Raw genomic sequence first — 25,317 nt, 5'->3', positions numbered from 1 at the left:
TGAGTGACCTTCGATTGCATTGGATTTTATATGTGTATATGCTGATACCTCTTTTTTGTAAGCAAACAAGTTGGGCATTCCATTTGCTTCTGCTGCTTGTATGTGTATATATGCTAATACCCCCGTGGGTCTTGTCTAGTGTGGAGTACTGTGTAAGCTCCTTTTCATCAACTCTGTCCTGCAGGAAACCTTGAACAAAGCCATGACTGCACTCAGGAACTGTGCTAGGACCAATTCTCGGCTTTATGTTACATCACTTTGGGACATCCTAAGCCCTTTGGAACTGCCCTGCATCTATTCTGGATCTCACTTTACTTTCTGACTTTTTTGTTTTAAGTAGCAGGAAAGATAGACATAATGGTACATAACCGTACTCCCAGACAGGAAACTGAAGCAGAAGGGTCCTGAAGTTAAATAGACAGGGTTACATGGTGAGATTGTTTAACACACACACACGCACGCACGCACACACGCATGCATACACACAAACAAAACATAGTATATGATAACAAAGCACTACTGAACCACATTCCCTGCCCTTATATGGGGTTTTGGTCTTCAGAGAACCCTCAAACACCCATAAGAGTCTGAACATAGTAGTCAAGTAAGCAGCTTTTTGTTCTCCTTGTCTTAGTCTACCTTAAAATTATTGATAGCAAAGTGTGTGTGTGTGTGCGTGTGTGTGTGTGAGAGAGAGAGACAGAGAGACAGAGAGAGAGAGAGAGAGAGAGAGAGAGAGAGAGAGAGAGAGAGAGAAGACTATGAAGTACCATATCTACATGAAGGAGTGAGATCACATCCCATTTGCAGTGAGCCTAAGCCTGGGGGAGAGAGCAGTTCTCAAAGTTAACCAAATTCAGAGTTTTGATGATTACATTAGAACTGAACATTATAATACTAAATGGAACTTCTGTAACTTAAAAGGACCATAATTTTAAAATCATGCCTAACTATAGATGCCATGAATCTATCCAACTTTATTAAACTAACACTTTATACTTTTTATTCTTTAATCTTTAGAACCTATTTGAAAATGACAGCTCAAAAACACTGAACTCTAATTAGCAACATTTAAATGTTAGGGATAGTCTTCCTGGGAGCCTTCCCTATTCTTAGTCATTCCTTCACACTTTGCCTGAACAAATCTGTTTGCTCTCCTTTAAAAGATGAAGACATAAATGTGGGAAATGGCTTTGTGGGAAGGAAGAAGGGAGAGAGAGAGAGAGTGGAGGTCAGAGTAATGTTGTATACATGATTTTGGAAGACTACAAAATTAATAAAAAGTGCTCATAAAAAGAAAAACCGTGGTTAAATAGTTTTAATTCAAAACTGCATTTATAATTTGAATGTATTCAACTTTAATAAGTACTTAAATGAGATGCTTAATTTAAGCCAAACATTGGCAGTCTAATTATATGTCATTAAATGATGGGAATGTATTCATAAATGTGTGTCATTAAACCAGTATCATTGTGTGATCATTCTGGGTTGTACTAACACGAACTATTAATCTCACTAGGCAGTTTAATCCCAAAAGTACCATTCAGCATGTATTTTGTTAATCACAGTGCCATGTATTGCATGACAACTTCACTAACTTTCATAAAGCTAGTAAGTTAAACTCAAAACTGGCAACTCTCATGTTGTTATAATTCATAGATAAATTAGTTAACTTAATATTTTTATATCGCATATTTGTACAGTCTGTTATAATTTTGAAACTAGCATGTCAATTTCCAATATGCCACATTATCTTCTATTAATATGTTTGTGTTATTAAAACCTTTAATCTAAGAATATATTTCATCACAAGTAAATTGGTCTTAGCAGAGCTGGGACCCAAGGCTTTATAATGAGAAACGTTTCCAACTTTATATATCTTAAAAAAATCTACCTTATAATAGATACTGGAATTGCTTTCCTGATTTACAGGTGTGTGTGCGTGTGTGTCAACTTAGTAACAATAGTTCTTCACTGCACTGTTTAAGTGCACTGGGTAGTATATCTTCTTGGGATCTTCACTCAGAAACCTTCTAACATGCTATGGTTGTCATTCTGCGTATTTCCTTTGTTACTGCTTTTTACTGTTTAGGAAAAGATATGAAGTGTCCCACAACCCCATGTGATGAATACTTGTGTAGTATTCAGAGGAGCAGCTTTTCGGAAGTAATTGGATCATGTCTTCTATAATACGAGCAATCTGTTCGTAATTGAGTGTCTCTTGAGAATTAGGAAAAGTTGGTGGGTGGAGTCTGACAGAGGATGTGGGTCTCCGTGCACTGGAAGGATTTGACTTGCTCAGGCCTCCGTCCTTTGTCTCTGCTCATCTGGTCTTTCCTGCCTTCAGCATCGCAGCTTACTTCCCTCAGGCTTCCCTGCCATCCTGTTCTCTCATCCACAGGGCCAGAGCCGTTTTATCCTGGTGTCCGTTCATTGAACCTCTGAAACCTTGAGCTAAAATGAATGCTTCTGCCCTTGAATTGTTCTCTTAGACATTTGATGGCCACAGCCCGGTTCTGGTCTCCAATTCCCCTGCCCATTGTGTTAGTGTTGTCCCAATTGGCTGAAAGTGAGAAACATCCTGAAACTTTTAGTGACTTTAAAACTTTCCTATTCTTCTTTTCTATTTAAGGAATTTGTGTCTCTGAATGAAAATCTTTCCTATGGAAATCCTTTTCTCAGAAATTTGAAGCACTGCTCCTCTCTGTGCTTTGTGGAATGTTTATTTTAAATTGTACTATTGATGAAAATTTTTTTTTGATTACTGGTATAAAACCTGTATTATTTTTGCAAGCATTTAGGAGCCTCTCTGTTTTCAGTGGCATAAAATTGTAGTGAACTATCTGCCCCATTTGAGAAGAGAGCTGGAGATCCTGTGTTTTTTTTTTTTTGGTTTTTCGAGACAGGGTTTCCCTGTAGTTTCTAGAGCCTGTCCTGGAGCTAGCTCTTGTAGACCAGGCTGGTCTCGAACTCACAGAGATCCGCCTGCCTCTGCCTCCCGAGTGCTGGGATTAAAGGCGTGCGCCACCACCGCCCGGCGAGATCCTGTGTTTTTACTCTAGAAATATCCAACCTTTTCCTAGGAAGGGAAAAAGACCAGACTTTAACCAATTTATCTACTCCTACTTCTAGAACTTTTAGAATCAGCTTTGTGATTGCTGTTGGAGGGGTGCTAGGAACCAAACACTCCAACTTCTCTTTCAGTTTAGAATCACTTTCTAGCAATCCTATGATTGACTTGCTGATCCTCCCACTCTTCTAGCTGTGGCCTCTGTAGTAGTCTTTATCGTTATATCTGTATATGTGTATCCTTCCCATAGCAACAGTGCCTCATATTCTGCTTTCCAGTTTGGCAAGAGCTGAAAAAAATGCTAGTTGAATCCAGTCTTTAAATTAGAAACACCATTAGCTTTTGGGGGTGTGATCTGACAGGACCTCCATGACACCATACCCTTCAGAGATGGGCAGTCACTCTGGAGTCATGATGAAGCTTTAAATAACTTTTACTTGAAAGTACATCCTAGAGGGTACATCTGTGTGCTTTCTGCTTTATTAGTTGGAACTTTGTTTTCTTAGGTGTAATGCATTTCATGATTGTTCTATGGAGGTCACTTGTTATTTCCTGACCCCCCAGCTTCTTAGACCCGAAATAATCACACAGACACGGTATTATTTAAAACGCTGCTAGGCCCATTAGCTCTAGCTTCTTACTGGCTAACTCTTACGTATTATTTAACCCATCTCCATTAATCTGTGCATCACCACGCGGTAGTGGCCTACCGGCAAAGTTCCAACACATCTGTCTCCTGCAGCTGCTCCATGGCTTCTCCCGACTCTCTCACAGCGTTCAGCTTAGTTTTCCCCGCCTAGCTCTGTTCCCAAAGCAGTTCCTTTCTTTATCAGTGGTATTCACAGCATACAGAGGGAAATCCCACATCACTTGATTACAGAAGTACTTTTATGCTTTAACAAACTGTACATCTCATATATAGTTTCAATATATGCTGTAAGTTTTACGTCCAATTTTAAATCTGTGCCTATGTTAGCCATTTTATTGCTAACTGGAATTTTTATTTTATTTCTTATTCTCGTGCTGATACAGGCAGAACTCCTGCAGATAATGTCAGCTCTCAAGCCTTCTGACTCTGTGAACAGCACATTGGTACCTATTGCTACTACTGCAGCGTGCTCCAAATCTCAATTAAATTTATTCGCTTACTAATTTAAAAATCCAAAGTGCAAAATGATCCCAACTAGATAAAAGCCAGTGTCAGCAGTTGTTTTTAAGCACCCATAAGGAATCAAGATTTTTTTTCCTTTTCCAAAATAGCAGGGGCTACTGTCATTTACTGACTTATGATCCTCAGCAGAAATCCTGCCCTTCAGGCGTTTTCACTCCTGAGGATTGTTGCTGTTATGTTGGCACTACCTAGGTGACTCCTTCATTCCATAAAGTCGCTTACCCTGTTGACAGATTTGGAGTTTGGACAGTAACAGCCTTAGGAACTACTACTCTGCATTTTACAAGTGATAATATAATACTCAGTGATCTAGTGACACTACCCAGAGCATATAATGGCCAGCTTGATTTGATTTTGTATAAAATAATTTTTCACTTTGGTATGTGGTGGAATTTTTTTCTGTATTTCCTGTTATTAGAGCCCTTTCTATTGTGTAGCATTCCCCTGACTCATAAGCAGTGACTCTTAAATGTTGCTTTTCCTCAGTTAAGGATTATCGTCTCTAACACTTAAATTCTCAACTAAAAGCCTTCAGTGCAATGAGCGAAAGAAAAATGACTTACATCCAGGTCATAAACTCATATGTCCAAAGGGCCAACTAACATAAATAAGACAGTAAGAAATATTAGGGTTCATCAGTATGGCTATAGGAACTGGCCTTTTCAGGCTCCCTCTCCTCAGCTGCCCAAGGAACTAACTGGGGGCGTCTCCCTGGAAACCTGGGAACCTCTCTAGGGTCAAGTCTCTTGACAACCCTCAGGTAGCTCCTTAAATTAAGATATATGCTTCCCTGCTCCCATAACCACCCTTCCTATATCCCAAGCACCCCATTCCTCCGAGCTCCCCCCGTTCTCCCCTTCACATTTTTCTCTCCCCATCTTCCCTTGGCCCAGTCTCGCCCAACCCTCAAGTTCCCAATTTTGCCTGGCGATCGTGTCTACTTCCAATATCCAGGAGGATTACTATATCTTTTTTGGGGAGTTCACCTTCTTATTATCTAAAAAAAAAAAAAAAAAGAAATATTAGGGTTAGGTAATTGCTGGTATACACTCAGAATGACAGGACCCAAGAAATACTCTACAAGGCTTAGACAAAACTTAACAAAGCTACAGAAGCTCTGATTTAGATTAATTTTTAAATACATAAATTTTGAAATAAAAGCTCCTTTAGTTTTGGAAATCTTGTGCTTGGTGTGTAGACTTCCCACAAGATGCACTGTATGTCTGCTTCCCAGTGAGTCAGCCAGCGACAGCTGATGGGACTTCAGTGTCTGGTTAACTAGAGACAGAGGTCTAAAGGTTAGGTGGTGTAAAAGAAAGAATTTGCCTTAGAAATATAGAGTTAAGCAAAGAATTATTCTTTAAAAACAAATGGTATTTAAGCTGATTTTTCTCTGGAAACATTAATGTGCAATCATTATTCTAAATATTATTTAACACTTAAATTGTACTTACTTGGGGGAAATATTGTTTGTTTCACTTTTATCTTGCATGTTTTTCCAGTTTTGCTTATAAGAAAAGATGCTTGAAGGAAAGATGGCTGATATTAACTTGAAAGAAGTGACGTTAATAGTCAGTGTGGTTGCTGCCTGCTACTGGAACAGTCTGTTCTGTGGGTTCGTTTTTGACGATGTTTCAGCAATACTGGATAATAAAGATCTGCACCCATCTACACCTTTAAAAACTTTATTTCAGAATGACTTCTGGGGAACTCCTATGTCTGAGGTAAATAACCACTTTTAAGATTCTAACAAAAAATTTCTAACAAAAAAATTAAACAAATTACAGGTGTAATTCACTTACCTCTAAAAAACAAATATAGTTTAATACTCATCACTTAAGTTTATATAGTTAGATAGATACTTAATTGCTAAGTAACCAGTATACCAATGATATCCAACACAGGCCTCACTTTGCTTGAGGAGTCTTCAAGACTCGCTACAGGGAATGCTAATTTAGAGAGTTTTAAGAAAATCAGTGAACGCACCCCTCACGTTCCTGACTTTCAACTAAAGGGAGATCACCAACTCCAGTTGGAATGGGACTGATGGATCATGCGACCAAACACGTCTCTCTGAATGTGGCCAACAGCGGGGGCTGACTGAGAAGCAAAGGACATTGGCGCTGGGCTCTGATTCTTCTGCATGGACGGGCTCTGTGGGAGCCTTCTCAGCTTGGTCGATCACCTTCCTGGACCTGGGGGGAGTTGGGAGGACCTTGGACTTAGCATAGAGTGGGGAACCCTGATGGCTCCTTGGCCTTGAGAGGGAGGGAGGGGAGGTATGGGTGGAGGGAAGGGGAGGGAAGGGGGAAAAGGAGGGGCGGGAAGGGGGAGGAGGAGGGAAGGAGATGGAAATTTTTAAATATAAAAAAAAAATAAACCATGAGAATGGGAAAAAAAAAAAAAAAGAAAATCAGTTTCCAGATTTTTTTTCGTAAGCTTGAAAGAAAGATTTTCCCCTAAAAACCAATGCAGCTGTGAACGTGTCTGTGTCCTACAACTCCTTATCTCAGAAACAGGATTTGTTTCACTAGCAGTGGAGCGTGACTCACTTTCCTAAAACTATTTACCTGTGAGACTAGTATGTATTCAGAGAGAGCAGCGGGTGTTACTGCAGTTCTGTCCCTGGCTATTTCTCTTATCTTGTGAGTCAGGCAACAGAAATGACTGATTAACTTAACCATTAACATGGTAAATTCTATATAAATAGATCAGTTTTTAAAGATAAGTACATATTGCAGTAAGAAAAGTGTTTCCTTACAATCATTTTGAAAGTCAGTATTAACTTATTTAGGATTAAACCCTTTTCATCATTGGATCATATAGACGGGATTCTAATTTTGATTCTGTCATTCATTAGCTATGTGAAATACACTACAGCTTTTTGATGCTGAAACATTTCCCTTATCTGTAAAAATAACTTATACCTTGAGGATAAATAATGAATGTGTTTATCTACAGTGCTTGTCAAGTCACTTATGGATAAACTGTTTTGAAACATAATATGTAATACTCCACAGTCAATTTCTCCGTCGTCATGTATGACATGTACCCATTCCTCCAATCAAGAACCTTTTCATGAGTCATTCACCTAGTGATAAGCATAAATTCTTGTTTGTGGAACTCTTTGATCATCGTCTTAATAATCAAAGCAATGACTGCTTTCTGTAGCCTGTAGTTCCAAGGCATTTTAATAACCAGTGCTTGTTTGTCCTTTTAGGAAAGAAGTCACAAGTCATACCGACCCTTAACAGTGCTAACATTTCGCTTAAATTATCTGCTCAGTGAACTGAAACCAATGTCGTATCATCTCCTAAACACGGTTTTTCATGCTGTCGTTAGTGTGATATTTCTTAAAGTCTGCAAACTTTTTCTGGACAAGAGGAGCAGTGTGATTGCTGCTCTGCTCTTTGCTGTGCATCCAATCCATACAGAAGCAGTAAGTAAAATTGTAAAATATTAATAAATCTCAAGCATTTAAATATTCCCAATTTAGTTCAATCTTACTCTCTCCCATGCACAAAGTCCCTATTACTGATTATATAAAAGTTTTCCATTTAAAGTAGTTTTGGAGGTAATGTTCGTCCAAGAATGTATGTATAGGTAAAGTGATTGCATCACAAGCATGCGTACTTGAGTTTGTATCATGAGCACCCATGGAAAAAGCCCAGAGTGGTAGCAGATTCTTAGAATCTCACAGTGTGGAAGTAGAGTCAAGGGGATCCGGGGGCTTGATCTAGCTGATCCCTGGGTTTCGGGCTTATTGAGAGAACCTTTCTCCAGGGTTCAGGTCATTTGAGAGAACCTTTCTCCAGATTGTAACACAGAGGGCTGGAAAGATGGTTCACTGCTTAAGAGCCATTGCTGCTTTGCAGAAGACGCAGATTTGGTTCTTAGCAGCCACGTGGCAGTTTAAACCTTCAGTAATTCCAGTTCCAGAAGATGTAGCGCCCTCCTGGCGTCTTGAAGCACTAGGCAGACAGTGTACTTAACACTAACTAGTGAGCACTTGTACGTATAGGATAAGATAAATCTGTAAAGAGGTGAAACTAGAGAGCAATGGAAGAGGACGCCCAACATGGATAATATACATATTAATATATATCATCAGCAATTATATATATATATATATATATATACACACACACACGTATATAATCTCTTAAGGTTATTAATGAAAAATGTAAATGAACATACTTCTTCCTATGAAGATATAGCCAAAATAATTTTTCTTGCCTATGTTGACACTTTAAAACGCCTCCCAGGGAAGAACTAAGAATACTGTTTAGTTGCTTTCTTGTAAGCTTTTCTTCTTTTTTTAAATTTTTTTATTAGTATTATTCCTTCCCTCCTCCTATTTCCCTCCCCCCTTCCCCCATTCCCACTTCCCCTCCCACTCCAGCCCAAAGAGCAGTCATAGTTCCCTGCCCTGTGGGATGTCCAAGGTCCTCCCCACTCCATCCAGGTCTAAGAAGGTGAGCATCCAAACAGACTAGGTTCCCACAAAGCCAATACATGGAGTAGATTCAAAACCCAGTGCCATTGTCCTTGGCTTCTCAGTCAGCCCTCCGTGTAAGCCACGTTCAGAGAGTCCGGTTTGATCACATGCTCCATCAGTTCCAGTCCAGCTGGCCTTGGTGAGCTCCCATTAGGTAGGCCCCATAGTCACAGTGGGTGGGTGCACCCCTCACAGACCTGACTTCCTTGCTCATGTTCTCTCTCCTTCCACTCCTCATTTGGACTTTGGGAGCTCAGTCCAGTGCTCCAATGTGGGTCTCTGTCTCTATCTCCATCCATCGCTAGATGAAGGTTCTATGGTGGTATACAAGATATTCATCAGAGCGGCTATAGTATAGGGCCAGTTCAGGTGCCCTCTCCTCAGCTGCTCAAGGAATAAGCTGGGGACATCTCCTTGGACACCTGGGAACCCCTCTAGAGTCCGGTCTCTTGCCAACCCTCAAATGGCTCCCTTAATTAAGATATATGCTTCCCTGCTCCCATATTCACTTCTCCATCCCAACTGTCCCATTCCCCCAAGCTCTCCCCATCTTCCCCTTCTCACTTATCTCTCCCCATCTCCCCTTACCCCCATTCCACCTCCACCCCCAAGCTCTCCATTTTTGCCTGGCAATCTTGTCTCCTTCCAATATCCAGGAGGATAACTACATGTTTTTTTTTGGGGGGGGGGGTTCACCTTCCTATTTAGCTTCTCTAGGATTATGAATTATAGACTCAATGTCCTTCATTTATGGCTAGAATCCACTAATGAGTGAGTACATCCCATATTCATCCTTTTGGGTCTGGGTTACCTCACTCAGGATAGTGTTCTCTATTTCCATCCATTTGATTTGCATGCAAAATTCAAGATGTCATTGTTTTTTTACCACTGAGTAGTTCTCTTAAGCAAAAATGTTTTTGGGCTTTGGTATGACTGTCTCTCTCTCTCTCTCTCTCTCTCTCTCTCTCTCATGGAACCATGTGGATTTCAGCTGAGTTTTTCCACTCATGTATAAAAGAGATAAATGGCTTTAAGTTGTACACTGAATTTCATTTTTTAAAAAAGCAGGATTTGATTTTGTGGGTTTTTTTAATTAAAAGAACTTTTGAAATTTCTTTAGTTTGCAAATTAGCAATTTTTAGCTTCATATTAAAATACACTAGTGTTAAGAAAATAATGCAGGGAAACTTAGATTTTTAAATAATTAATCTATACATTGTATTGTAATTACATAAGATGTTATAATTACGTGAAAAGAATATACAATAACTAATATTTTTGCCAAGCTAAAATAATGACTGTTTTTCAAGAATCTCTGGTAGATTTTCATTCTTGAATGATACCTAAATTTACCACGTGAGGGCGCTCACATATTAACAAAATAAAATAGACCTCTGCCCTTGAAAACCTGAGGTTTTAGGTTTGAAGCTGTTATTATACATGAGTTTCAAAGCTGCACTAACATGAGCGCCCTGTCTGTCTTCTAGGTGACGGGTGTTGTAGGAAGAGCTGAGCTCTTGTCGTCTGTCTTCTTTCTGGCTGCATTTTTGTCATACACTAAATCCAAAGGACCAGATAATTCCATAGGTAAATATCTGCCTAACTTTTTTATTATAGTTATGAAACTTAATCAAATAAGTTTATTTATTCTTCCAAGTGCTTCATAATTAAGATAACATTTGGGGTTTGCCTTTATTGTTCCGCTTTAGCGTGTATAAAAAAATGACATAACATTGTCAATATTAAAAAAAATGGCATGTTCCTCTCTATGATCAAATAACCCTAAAATGTCGGATTTGGAGTCAGTCTGAATTTCATCTTTTTTTTTTCTATAAAAAATGCAAGTACCAATTCTTCAGTTGTGTGCAGACGTGTGTGTGTGTGTGTGCGCACGCACTGGAGTACAGGCACACACTTGTGAGTTTTGGAGGACAGCCACTGATACTGTTCCTCACTTTCCATGTTGAGACTAGTTCACTGCTGTGGACTAGGTCACAAGCTTCTGGGAATTTTCTTGGCTCCATTTTGCCTTTGTAGCAAAGGGATCGCATACATGCCATCTGTGCCTGGCTTTACATGGGTTCCAAGGGTTTGGACTGAGGTCCTCTTGCTTGCACAGTGAGTGCATTAGCCACTCAGCTATTGTCCCAACCCTTTAGTTGTCTTTGATAAATAATAGCTAATGACCCATGATAGTATTTAGGCAAAGTTCGATGCCTGCTAGAATTTAACTTTTATTGTGTGTCGTCATATTTAAATATATCTCTACCGTGTGGCTTAGTCTAGAATATATTTCATACATTAGCTCACCTTTTTTCCCCCCAAGAGTATGGGCATAGTGGACAGACAGAAAAAAAAGCTTCCTAAATAATCTTAACCTGTATTTAGTTATGTTAAACTCCCGAGTTTTTCTTTTTCTTTTCTTTTCTTTTTTTTTGTGGTAGCACCCCAATGCAGAATACCAAGATACTATGAATATGAATATTTTGTCTCTCTAATGGAGATGTAGCTAAGTTGGTTGAAGTGCTTGCCTAGCATTTATAAATCCCTGAGTTCAGTCCCCTGCATTCTATAAAATTACGCATAGTGGCATAGACCTATAATCCCAGCACTTGGGAGAGGGAAGCAAGATCAGAAGTTCAAGGTCATCCTCAGTTATGATAGTGTAGTGAGTTGGAGGCCACCATGGCTACATGAGACCCTGTCTCAATAAAAAGGAATTAACATATAAAATCAAAATACATATTTACAGAGTACAATATGATACAGCAATAAATGTATATATAACGTAAACCTATCTATCTTCCTAAGTATGACTTCCTTGTGGAAAAGTTTGCAAAGTTTCTTATAGGTTTTTTCAATTCAATTATTTTTTCATGACTTTTTTATTATTGTTGTATTACTTTTTACATCCCTGACCACAGTTTCTCCTCCCTCCTCTCTTCCCAGCCTTTCCCCAATGTCCCCTGTGCCCCCTGTTCAGAAAAGGGCAGACCTCCCATGGATATCAACCAAACATGACATATGTTTGACATGACAGTCTCATTCATCTCCCCATCCCTTCATATCTGCCCTCAGCCCTTACAACCTCCCATCCAAAAAAGAAAAAAACTTAAGAGAAAAGGAAAATCTTGTTGTGGAAGCTATAGTGTGACACAGCGAGCCACATAGTACACCCATTAATCCGTGCATCTTTACGTGAAGTGTTCATTGCGGAGTCAGTGGTCTGGTTCCGGGTCTCTGGTTTCTGCTACACCATCAATATTGGGCCCTCACATGACTTGGATATCCTGTTGTTGCCCTGTGTCATGGAAATCCTGCAGCTTTGGATCTGCAGGGCCAGCCCCTTTACATGCTCCAGCAGACTACAGGTGGGGTGGATGTCAGGGTAGGCCAGCTCAGCCCTGGCTCTGGGCCTGGGCGGTTGCAGGGTTTGTCAGCCCACCGGCTTTCCCCCATCTTCACTATCATGCTGAGCTCTCCAGCACTGCCCTGGGTAGCTTCCCACCTCAGCCCAGAGCCCCAAGGCAGTTGTGGTGAGAAATACATGATGGGATATTGAAGAGAAAGAGACAGCTGGTTTGTGTTCTGTGGAGAAAGGCAGGTCTGAAGAGGTTAAGGTGATGAGGAGCAGGCTGAAGTGAGTGGCTTGCTCGCTATCCATGGTGTTGTCCAGGCCTGGTCTGCTGCCAAGACCCATGTCTGACTGGTTCTTGGCCCTGCCGCAGCTGTTCTCCTTGTTGATGTCCGTGGCTCCTGTAATCACCGAAGGCCAAGAGGACAGGGCTGCAGGTGACTGTCCTGGTCGCTCACTGACTGCGATACTAGGGAAAACTGGCCCTGCCCCTCACCAGGTGCAGCACTCAGGAAAATGGGCCAGCACCTCACCTGAGCAGAGACGAGCTGAGCAAGATGGCCCTGAGAGTGTGAGAGTGGAGAGCTGGTCCCCCCCACATCTGCCATGTGGTGGCGTGGGCGAGATTAAGATGCTCCCCACTCGCCCACCCTACCCTCCCACCTGTGGCAGGTGAGAGAGCTCAGTCACAGTGGCACCGGGCAGGGTTGTGCTGGCTCCGCACTGCCTGGGGCAGCTCACCCTGTTCCTAATTTTTAAGGAACTTGTAAACCATTTTCTTTACACTCCTAGCACCAAAACTGAAAGTGTTCCATTCATTATCGTCCCATTTTCCTATCGTCGCTAGGACCTGTATGATTCCAGATAATTTGTTGTCATTTCTGGTTGATTGTTCACTAATTACCATGTTCAGTCCTTTTATCTCCACAAAATTCTTTAGGTTAAATTATGCATCTTGATATTTTGTTTGAACAATGTAGTGTAAAAGGTACACAGTTTAAATATATTATAAAATATAAAGTATTGGTCAATAAGAGAAAATTTTGAAAGTTTTAAGAATAATTTAAAATACACTTTTGTGACATTGTAAAACTTTTGTATACATTCAATTTTTTTTCTATTCTTAAATTGCAGTGTGGACCCCGATTGCACTGACAGTGCTTTTAGTGGCTGTTGCAACATTGTGTAAAGAACAAGGAATAACAGTCATCGGTATTTGTTGTGTGTATGAAGTGTTTGTGGCCCAAGGGGTAAGGAAAAATGTAGTTTTTTTTTTTTTTTATTTTCTTCTTTGTCCTAGCTAAACGATTTTAATAACCTGATTCTCTAAGTATATCATTACATATTAAACATTCTGCTTACTCTAACAATAGCAAAATTTATAAGAAATAACTGTATTTTACCCTCTGATGCTGTGACACCGTAGCTCAGTGTTTGCCAGGGTTACGCAGACTGGTCTCAGTCGCCATCCGCTCCCCGAACTGTACCACGTCATTTCGCAGTTCTCCTTGCTTTGGCTCTGACTGCGCACGTCTAGAATTAGTGCGTTATTGGTGTCTGTCACTGAAACTGGTTTTCTTTTCAGTATACTTTGCCGTTATTATGTACAGTTGCCGGACAGTTCCTCCGTGGAAAGGGCAGTATTCCCGTCTCTATGCTGCAGACACTCATAAAACTCATTGTCCTGATGGTCAGCACATTACTGCTTGTCGTGATCAGAGTCCAAGTTATTCAGTCTCAGCTCCCAGTGTTTACCAGGTATGAAATTCTTCGCTTTAGCTTTTTTCCATTGTTTTTTGACCGAAGATTTTAGGTCACCATAAATGTTCCAGAAGGTCTTTAGTTCTATTTAATTTTTCAACAGCTTTACTGAGATATCAATATACTCATAAAATTACATATACCGCTTAAAATAAACATTATTTCTGGTCTGTATCGTTACAGTTGTGGGTGAAAACTCCACAGTAAAGATCATAATAGTGTTGTGAGTGATTTTGTCTGCTTTACCAAGTAATGTGGAAAGAAAAGTGTTCAGGTCTCTGACTAGACTTGTAAATTTGACTATTTCTTCATGCAATTCTGGTAATTTTTAATCCATGCGTTTTTAAAGCTCTGAAACATTTAAAATTGTTGTGATATCTTGGACTAATCCCTTTATCACTATGAAATGGGCTGTGCTAATCCCTAGTAATCCCTAGTAATCATCTGCTCAGATGTTAACTGTTTTCTGTTAATGTACGCTGTCCAGCAATCTTTTTGTTGTGATGTAAAATATATTTTTCTAGTACTTTACTGTTTATCTGTCTCTCTGCCTTAATGAAGAAGATTTCTTACAGAGTATATGTAAATTAGTCTTTCTTGTCTTTCAGATCTTTTGATGGGGTGTTTTATCCATTGGCTTTAAATATAGTTGTTGATATAAGTAATGTAAATCTACAGTGTTAGGATTTTCTCTTTGTCTCATCTTGATGTCTGTCTTCCAAAGATACTTACATACAGCTTCCTTGGGTAGACGTTTTTGCTTGGAATGTTTAACTTTGGAAGAATTTGAGAAAAGTCCTTTATATTTAATTGTGGTGTTATTTACAGTGCTTCTTATTGCACTGCTGTATCAACATTTTCCTGCTATGCCATTATTACTTTTCCTTGGAGGATTTTATTTGACACGTTGCTATCAGCAACAAATTCCTTCAACATTTATTTCTAGAACTCTATTTCTCTCACTTGTGCTTCTGCAAATACTTGTACTCAGTAGAGAATGTTATCTCAGCTATGCCCATGAGCTGCTCCAGAGTTGACTTTACTGTCCTCTGGCATGCATTGCTTTTATAGACTGAAATTTTTAAGAAATAATAATTAATAATAATAATAATAATAATAATAATGTATTTTGTTTCATGTCTATACTCTGACATGCCCTTCTTATGTCTCCCATAGTTTTACATGTGCTTTTGTGTTTTATGGTCTCTAATTGTATGTTCTAGTGTATATGAGTCTTTTTGGTCTGTTTGTGTTGTGCAAATTTTCTTGTCATTATGAGTTGTATTTATTAGTCATATACCTGGTAATTTTTAAATGGAAGCAAAGCATTAAAAATACATTGATATATTCCCATGAATACTCTTGAAGTTTGTTCTGGGAGTATATTTCAATTCTTTAAAGTTGTGTTATCTTTTATTTGTTTGTTTGTTTATTAGTTTTTCAAGACAGTTTCTCTGCATAGCTTGGTGCCTGTCCTGGAACTAGCTCTTGTAGACCATACTGGCTTCAAAAGATAGTGTTATCTTTTAATTTTTGCTTTAAAATTTTATTTGTGGAACCTTAGGATAGGAATTACATTGCTTTATAAGAGCTTTCTGGTTACTCTACCTTAGAACTAAACTATGTAAATTTCTAGCTAACCACTAAGTAACTATTCACCAGACATTTTTATCCTTTTTTTTTCTTTTTTTGGTTTTTCGAGACAGGGTTTCTCTGCAGCTTTTTTAGAGCCTGTCCCGGAACTAGCTCTTGTAGACCAGGCTGGCCTCGAACTCACAGAGATCCGCCTGCCTCTGCCTCCCAAGTGCTGGGATTAAAGGCGTGCGCCACCACCGCCCGGCTCACCAGACATTTTTAAATAATAGGTTTTATCTCTGATTTTTATTGAGACATTCTTTCCTGACTATTAGCTTTGCTGTAACAACTGCAAACTAGATAACCTAGAATCAACATGCCTAGCTTCTGGTAGTTGCTGGCTGTCTCTGGCATTCCCTGACTTGTAGCTTCCTCACACAAGTTTTATTTTATATAGCATTTTTATGTAGCTTTGCCTGTGTACCTGTTTGCCTTCGCCTTGTAAAGGGCACTTAGTCATTGGACCTAGTGCCCACTCTAGTGTGACGATCTTAAGAAATTAAAGTCTGCATTCCATGGTTTCCTGCTGTAACATTAACTTTTTCCCACTTAATTATCGTTAAAATTTAAAATGAAATTTATGCTAATCCCCCATAATTTTAAGTAACTGGTATTAGATGGAGTAATTGAGGAGGGGGAAAAACCAACCACATAGTGATGTTTTGTACATAGTACATTACAAGTTCTGGCTGGAAAAAAAATAAATTCTTATTCAGATTCAAAATATAAGCATGGATTATAAAAAAAAAGTTTCAGATTATTCTAGTACTTTCATGTAATTAGCTATTCTCAGCATTTTGTTGTTATTGTTGTTGTTGTTGCTGTTTTCAAGAAATAATTTCAGTTATCTTTTACCTGAGTCTATCCTTGCTCAACTAGACTCATTTAGGGATTGGAAACAAGTTGAATTATATTTTTCTTACTTTTAGTTTTAATAATTTTGTTCTTCTTACCAGTCATTCTGAAAAATTATTTCTACTTGTGCTAAATGATTGTGTTTATTTGGTTCATACTGAGTATAAATATATTTATCAAAGTAAAAGCTTTTAAAGATGTGCTTATAAATTAGGTTTTATTATATGACCCTGAGAAATTGATTTTATGGTTTGGTTTGTTTAAACATTAATTCTTTAAATCAAATAATCTGTTCAATTTTTAAAATGAGCAGTGTTTCCTCATGGAGGGGAAAGCTTCAAGTTGAGCTCTGTTCGTTGACTACAGCTCACGCTCTGACTCTAAAGAGTGTTATTTTTCTGTGTAGTCAGCTACGAAAGTTCTAAATGACACTGCTCAGGCAGAATTGATGTTCTTCTCAACCATTTCATAGTTTCAAAAATAAAATACTCAAATAGTATAGAGGTTGATACATAATTTGTTTTAAAACAATTAACTGGTTTCTTAAGGAATATATATAAATATAGTCATTTAAATTTAATATTTGGATTTAAAACCAAATATGTAAACATATTCTTTGTAATTTACTTATTTTTTTAAATTTTACTTAATTTGCAAAAATTAGACCAGTAATTAAATTCATAGTCAATATCTCATGATTTGGAGAAAACTAAATATAGACATGTTAGTATTTGCTAGGGGAAAAATGAGAACGCAAAATGCTGAGTGGGCTTCCATGCTAAATAGTTTATGTTAGAATTGTGACTTTCGCTTTTGTTTCAAAGCAGGAAGAAAGTCCTAAGTGATGAAGATTTGTCTGCAGGGAAAAGACAAGGACAAATTTTCCCTAGGAATCATAATTGTTATTAGTATTTAGTCCTAAACTTTGATTCATACAGGATAACATTGTTATATATACTAGAAGCTTCCATACAACAAATAAATCTGAATCTCATACAACGTTTTTATGACCTTTAATTTGAAGGTCATGATTTAATGAAAGTACAGGCTCTGTCGGAATGTTATATTCATGTCTGGATTATTCTAGTAATTACTGAAAAGGGATGACCTGATTTCTTTTCAAGTGGTTCACCTTAAATACCATTTCTATCACCTAGTCATTTAACTTAGGCAGTTTGATTGAGATTTTGAGTCAGATAGTAAGATTCTGAGGTACCTATAACATTTTTATTCTTAAAAAAGATTTATTTTTACTGTATTTATGCATGTACCACATATGTGCAGAAATAAGCAGAGGCCAAAAGAGACATTAGATACCCTAGAGCTGTAGGCAGCTGTAAGCTGCCAGCATTGGAACTGAACTTAGGTCTCTACATGAGCATTCCTAACTACAGAACCCCACTGTATTTATTCTCTTATTTAAGAGTATTGTACGTATAATGACTGTGTATTCTTCTTATATATTTAATAAATAAAATCTGTATTTAAAAAGTGGAGTTTGGGACTGCTGAGCTTGCTCAGTGGGTAAAGGCACTTGCCACCAAAATTTAGAACAATAGTTCCATTCTCAGGAGCCCCCATGATGGAAAGAGAGAACCGAGTCACATAGGTCCTCTAACATCCCCATGTGTGGTAGTGTCATGCACATGCCCTCATTCAGATTCTTCTCTTTCTCCCTTTCTCTCTCTACTAATTAAAAATACAAAACCTAAGCCCACAACATTTAAAATTGGAGCTGCTGTTTGCTGTGTATTTAGTATATGCATATGTAATCATCATACTTGAAAAACTAAGACAGGAGAAACCTGAGTTCAAGGTTAGCATGAGTTGTATAAGCAATAACGGTGTCTCAAGAAAACAGCTGGGATCTTCCTCAGAGGCAGCCTCGCTTCTGCCTTTCTCCCCACTTCTCCGCTTCTCCCCTCTCCCCTTTCTCTTCTCCTCCTCTCTCTCTTTCTCTCCTCTAAGTAAAAAATGTCTACTTTTAAAAAAAAAAAAAAAAAAAAAGAAAACAGCTGGGATGTAGCTCAGTATAGAATGCTGGCCTATTATTCAGTCAGTCTTCAGCACTGGGGGAAAACATTTTTAATGCTTTGTTTGTTGTTGTTTATGCAGGTTTGATAACCCAGCTGCTGTGAGCCCAACCCCTACCCGACAGCTCACTTTTAACTACCTCCTTCCTGTGAATGCTTGGCTTCTGTTGAATCCTTCAGAGCTCTGCTGTGATTGGACCATGGGGACAATACCACTTATAGAGTCATTTCTAGATATTCGAAACCTTGCCACTTTTGCTTTCTTTTGCTTTCTGGGGGCTTTGGGAATATTCAGTCTCCGATATCCTGGTGATTCCTCGAAGACTGTCCTAATGGTAAGAAATCTTAACTTCTCAAATTATGTTGCATTCAGTTGGTTACATGCGGCATTATCTATAATTTATCCAGCTTATACTTCTAGAAGTATATTTCTTTGTAAATCATTCTCAACTTATGAACATATGTTAGATTGTCTTTATATAAATTATTAATTAAATTAACAATTCAGTTAATCTGGAGTAATCTGTTGGATTACATGAAAGAAGGGAGGGAGCATTGGCGTGGTTGTTGGTGAGGTTAGTAAAGGCAGCTGAAAGCTGTTTTCTTCTCTTTTGTTTTGTTTTTTAGTCTTATCCCTTCAGTATTCCCTCCCATAAATTAGAAAAAGTGGTTTCCTGGTAAAAACATGGGTGAGAAGTTTGATAAAAGCAGTCAAGATTCAAAACCAAAGAGAACAGAATTGCACAAATCAGAGAAACCTAGAAATCCTGAGCAGTCTGGGAATTAATCAGAAGCTGGTGACTTTCAGTTTATGATATGACTTTGTCAGCCCAGTCTTACTTTTTCTTAATTAAGTCCATTGTGCTTTAGTAAATTTGCACAAAATAGCTAGATAAATGGTAGGTTTTATTTTCCTATGAACTTGTGCTAAAAGGACAGTTGAAAGATAGGAGAATCCACGTTTGGCAAATAAAAAGAGATTTTAAAAATTAGAGCAATGAAATAAATGTACATTTACATAAGCCATGTTATTTCATATATGTAAAAGAAGTATGTATGCCCTTGTGTATAACTCCTTTGTGTATAATCTCTAAGAGTGCTAATTTTCTTAAATGTTGAATTTTTTGAAGATATCTGAAGAAGCAGGGGAAGAAAGTAGTACCAAAGACAGATTCCATATAGGTATCTTATTAAGATATTAAATATATATCAACAACATAATACAAACAGTTATCAGTCCCCGTTTTGGTTTATAAGGAAGTATTCTCAAGGTGATTGAGACGCAGGAATTGATGTGATGCGTCTTCATCTGCATTTCATTAGTGCAGCACAAGAACATACATTCTTCCCCCAAGTCCTATCGAAAGTTTTGTATCTGAAACTGAATCATTAAATGGCATATTCAATTAAGTCCTATAAAACAAAACAAAGGGACCTAGGGATGAGGCTGCAGGTGCAGGCAGGAAGATCAGAAACTCAAGGTCATCCTTGGCAGTGCATCAGTTTCAAGGTCAACCTAAGTTACTAGCATTACTATCTCAAAAACAAAAGGAAAAACTAAAAAGGAAAGGGAAACAAAGTAAAGAAGCAGATGTTCACAGCTACAAGTTCTAAACTCTCAAACTTAGATCCTCCCGTGTTATTTATTTATTTATATGCTCAGTCATGGGTGGCTTTCCCGTCAAGAAGCCACATGTCATCCCATTTTCTGAAGGACAGGAAATCTAGATATCCTTACATCTTCTCGGGATGTAGTGCTAAAGAATAAAAAGCTACTGATATAAAGAGACATATATATATATATATATATATATATAAATAAAATAAACCTCTTGTTAAACATACATTAGGATTAAAGTGTGGGACTGGAGAGATGGCTCAGCAGTTAAAAGCACTGGCTGCTCTTCCAAAGGAAGCACCCATAGTGTACTTCATAAGCATTGTTACCTCCATTCTTGGGACAGCTGATGCCCTCATCTGACTTCTGTAGGCACAGCACACATAGACACACATAGGGCAAAACACCCATACACGTAAAATAAGAAAAAAATCATTTAGAAAAATCTTTTATAAAATAATATTATATAAGCTATATAACCAGAGTATATACAGAAGTCTGGTGTCTAATCTAGACCATGCCTTACTTCAGTCTTTCAGACTCCGCGACCATGTGGTTTCTTGTAGTAATGTTCTAGAAACCAACATTTTTGGTCTGTTACCTACCTTTGCAATTTGTTTAGCTGAAAAGCCTATTGACATTTTCTCAAATTATTATTGCCACATACATAAAAGTTAAATGTGCAGGGTTTTTTCTTCTTTTTATTTCAATTCTTGCTATGTAACAGAAGTTTATGTCTCTCGATCAACATCTCCAGACTTTCCTGCCTCACTCTGATAAACACCGTTCTGGTCTAAGTTTCTGATCTCACTGTTTTGTATAAGTGTCAGTGTATGGCATATTACATAATGCCCATCACTTCTGTCTGTGTTGCAAATGGCTGGAGTTTCTCCTTCCTTTTAAGGCTAAATAGGATTTTCTTGTGCATATACGTCCTACTTTATCTGTTCTCCATCTGCCCATGTCTAACATGGCTCCATTTGCTGACTATTCTGAATCATGGCACGATAATGGAAGTGCAGATATGCTACAGTGTGGGGCTTTCCTTCCTTTTAGATACAAACTAGTGGGATCACTGGATTACGTACTTCTGTTTATATATGTATTGAGGGAGTCACATACCATTCCATGTAATAACAATACTAATCCGCTTCCTACCATGACGTATGCATTGGTTTCATTTCTCTACATTCTTCTCCTTTCTGTCGCCTTCCTGACAATAGTTTCTACTCAGATGGAGTTCATTGAACTTTAAGTTTGCATTTCTCTGATAATTAGTAATACAGAGCACTATTCATATAACTTTGGTTGTTTGTGTGTCTTTTCTGCCCATATTTTGATTGGATTTTTGCTATTTTCAAAATATTCTTTTAAAAGGTGATTTCTAATATAATTAAGTGAACCTTTGTAGTAAACTTATACTAAAAGTTGTATTTCTCAGAGAACAAATGAAATATTGCTAATTATGTTTTTCATATGTCTAATGCTGTAAAAAGTACAGGGTTTAATTTCAAATGATGACTCACAAAGCCCGTAGGCAGTCTCACTAAGTTCTATAATTCAAAAACCTTGCCTCATACCTTCCTTAGGTACACGCTGATGTTTATTACCACCCATGCATGGTCTTTATGTTCATTATTCATGATATTAGCATCTAAAATATTCTACAAACTCACTTACTCAAAATATATCATAAAAGCTTTTGTTGTTTGTCATGTATGTATTTTTAATTTAATGTGCTCTCTGTCTTCTTCTTCATTCTAGGCACTTTGTTTAATGGCATTACCATTTATTCCTGCCTCAAATCTTTTCTTTCCTGTTGGATTTGTTGTTGCCGAGCGAGTACTCTATGTTCCTAGCATGGGCTTCTGTATTTTAGTAGCTCACGGGTGGCAAAAGATTTCAAATAAAAGGTAAATTAAATCCTAGCTCATGTGATGATTATTAAATTTAGAATGAAATACATAGAAATGGGATGTTATGATTTTGGTCTGGATGGAGCACTTTAGTCGTCTCGTCCTGGCGGCTGTAACTGAAGGTAGAAAGCTCTTCACCACCTGCTCCCTCCGTGTCTCCTGTCTCATTTGTATGACAGTCCAGGACGACAAACTGAGTCAGACCCAAGTGAAGACAGTGAGCCTGCTATTGAAACTCAAACACTTTGATATGCAGTGATAGATATGGTCTTGCTATTAGATTCATATTGAGTTCTTAGTGTATATAAAATGTGTTTAGCAAGCGTTCATAATTTCCTGTCACAGTCTTCATTATAAAATAATGTGGACTTCCATGTTGCTTTAACAGTTAAGGAACAGTATACTTAGAAACTGGCATGATCATAGGGGTTTCGTACATCTAGTATATCAATAAAATATACCAAGCAAATTTTTAGGAGTCAAATAATATTAATATGATACTAAATTTTGATTTACAGCTGCCTCTCTCTACACCACTTTTAACACCTCTTATGTATTACCTCCTCTTATATCTAGTCAAGACTTTTATTTAAAAATTATTTCCATGCCGGGCGGTGGTGGCGCACGCCTTTAATCCCAGCACTCGGGAGGCAGAGTCAGGCGGATCTCTGTGAGTTCGAGGCCAGCCTGGTCTACAAGAGCTAGTTCCAGGACAGGCTCTAAAAAAGCTGCAGAGAAACCCTGTCTCGAAAAACCAAAAAAAAAAAAAAAAAAATTATTTCCATGGGTTTTAAAAACTTTTCCCTGCTAATTATCTCATGTAAGTTCTAGCTCATACTCTTCCTACTATATCTACTCTGAATATTTCCATTTTTTCTGCATTTTGCATCTAGCCTCTTTTGACAAACATGTACTCAATAGATTGTCTTACTTGGTTTCACAATTTTCATCCATGTCTACCAAGTCTTTCTTGTAATTTCTACCAGTGTATCCAGTCATTACCACCACCAATTTTTAGGACCTATTAAGTGCCAAGGATTATTTGTGATAAATATTTAGAATTATATTCTCTTTAACACACCTATCCTCCTTTGCATATGTAAAAACTGAAGCTCATACTAGTTATCTGAACTGCCTGAGGTTATACAGCTTGTAAACAGCAGTGTTGACTATAATTTACATTGTAATTCTTCCAGTGATAGTATCTGATCCATATTATCTTGTTCTGCATAAGTGAATCTGTCAAAATGCAAGATGTTGAACCAAATTAGAGATCCAAAGATAGACACTCAGAATATTAACTAAGTTAGATATTAGAGATTGAAGTAATTATCCTGTTGTAAGTGAATTATTAGATGTCAGCAAATAGCCAAAAGTTTTGGGATCTGTGTCTATTTTATAGGTTTTCTTCTGTTTTTTAATAGACAGTTCTGACTTAAAGTATAAATAAAAATATTCAGAGAATAGAAAAGCAATCTATTAATAAAAATTTGCATTTGTACCATATGTGTGTAGACTTTTTAATGTAGCATTGTCCCTTAGCAGTAAAGTATTAAACTCTTGCATGGTCATTAAATATTGTCTAACATATATGAGAAAGTTGTGTAGCTTCTATACAAATGTTTGCCTCGAACTTTGCTGTCATGTGGGAATTTTGTAATAGATCTTCAAAACCCAGAGAATGAATAAAATGTAGTGAAGTCTCAATTGGAAGCACATATTGGTAATATTTTATTTGGGAGTGTTGTGCTTTCTAAATGGTGAAGTCATTAGAATGAATTCAAAATGATAATTTGGAAATATCTAACATGTTTGTTGCCTCTTCTAAGATGTAAAATGCCTTTGTTGATGAAGACAGTATTTTTTCTCTTTATATCTTTTGAACAGTGTATTGAAAAAACTCTCTTGGATATGTTTGTCTATGGTGATATTAACCCATGCCTTGAAAACACTCCATAGGAATTGGGACTGGGAGTCTGAATATACTTTGTTTATGTCAGCATTAAAGGTAAAGTATTATTATTCAGATGACAGGAATGTATGTCTTTGTGAAAATGATTTTTTACTATATTTTTAGGCAGACAATTAATTCCACTTTAGCCAAGAAGCAATAAATTGTTCTTATATAGTACATACCATAACCAGCTCCCTAGGTGCTATTTAATTATATTGTATAAAGAATATATAAGTAGTTCTAGGAATGGTATTCAAAATTCACATGAAGGTCACATGATAAAATTTTTAAAAATAGAGCCAGGTGGGGTGGTGCATGCCTTTCATTCCAGCACTCAGGAGGCAGAGGCAGGTGGATCTTTATGAGTTCAATGCCAGCCTGGTCTACAGAGTGAGTTTTAGGACAGGCTCCAAAACTCAGAGAAACCCTATCTCAAAAATCAAAAACAAAACAAAATTAAAATATAAAGCCTTGGCCGGGCGATGGTGGTGCACGCCTTTAATCCCAGCACTCAGGAGGCAGAGGCAGGCGGATCTCTGTGAGTTTGAGACCAGCCTGGTCTACAGAGCTAGTTCCAGGGCAGGCTCCAAAGCCACAGAGAAACCCTGTCTCAAAAAACCTATATATATATATATGAAGCCATATCTTCTTAGTTCATGGGTGCACAGTTTTTACCATTCAATATCTTAATAACAAGATAGTACAGGATATGACAGTTGACTGTGGTTTCTGTCCGGCCCAATCCACAGCTGTTCTGTCCAAAGAAACACACAGAGGCCTACATTAATTATAAACTGGTTGGCCTAGCAGCTCAGGCTTCTTATTAACTCTTATATCTTACAGTAACCCATAATTCTTGTCTGTGTTAGCTGCAAGGCTTGGTATCTTTTATCAATAAGGCACTCTCATCTTGCTTTCTCTTGGTCTGGGTGATGACTGCAGACTGAGCCTCTCCTCTTTCCAGAATTCTCCTTTTCTTGTCGCCCTGCCTGTACTTCCTGCCTGGCTACTGACCAATCAGCATTTTATTAAAACAATACAAAAAATGACAAATCTTTAAAGAGTACCAGACCATTGTCCCACAGCATATGACATCTCAGAGTTAGTGACTTTGTTGCTAATGGTATGTAAAATACTGAGTTCTATAATCAACGCATTATTAATTCAGTGAGGTGAAATATATAACGAAAGTGCCAGCCTATTGTGTGAAGGAGTATCACTGGCTCAGCACTATTGGGAACAGAGCTGGTAGACAGAATTTTACTTAAAAATAAAATTCCCCCACTCTCCACCCCCCCCAAGCTTGTCTATTTTATCCTTTCCAAATCTCTTAAACTCGTATTTCCTGACTCTTTGTTTTTTGTTAATTGTATATATATGTGCAGATGTTGTGTATGGGTGTGGACATGTGAGTTCAGATGCTCACTAAGGCTAGAGGTGTTGGCTTTGCT

General features: G+C 37.9%; 1 protein-coding gene across 2 annotated transcripts in view; it reads left to right on the top strand.

The window, feature by feature from the left end:
* The window catches only part of Tmtc3 (transmembrane O-mannosyltransferase targeting cadherins 3), a 43,388-nt gene that overhangs the window by 2,565 nt on the left and 15,506 nt on the right, over positions 1 to 25,317 (top strand). For both annotated transcript variants that reach the window (XM_038314853.2, XM_038314854.2), the window contains exons 2-9: positions 5,744 to 5,965; positions 7,462 to 7,680; positions 10,227 to 10,326; positions 13,229 to 13,344; positions 13,680 to 13,852; positions 18,461 to 18,713; positions 21,761 to 21,909; positions 23,800 to 23,920. In XM_038314853.2, the coding sequence (XP_038170781.1) occupies positions 5,762 to 5,965; positions 7,462 to 7,680; positions 10,227 to 10,326; positions 13,229 to 13,344; positions 13,680 to 13,852; positions 18,461 to 18,713; positions 21,761 to 21,909; positions 23,800 to 23,920 (1,335 nt within the window). In that variant the 5' untranslated portion in view covers positions 5,744 to 5,761. The remainder of the gene's footprint in view (positions 1 to 5,743; positions 5,966 to 7,461; positions 7,681 to 10,226; positions 10,327 to 13,228; positions 13,345 to 13,679; positions 13,853 to 18,460; positions 18,714 to 21,760; positions 21,910 to 23,799; positions 23,921 to 25,317) is intronic.

Source organism: Arvicola amphibius, chromosome 17, assembly GCF_903992535.2.
Source record: "Arvicola amphibius chromosome 17, mArvAmp1.2, whole genome shotgun sequence".
NCBI lineage: Eukaryota > Metazoa > Chordata > Mammalia > Rodentia > Cricetidae > Arvicola > Arvicola amphibius.
This window is presented reverse-complemented; position numbering and strand designations above follow the sequence as displayed.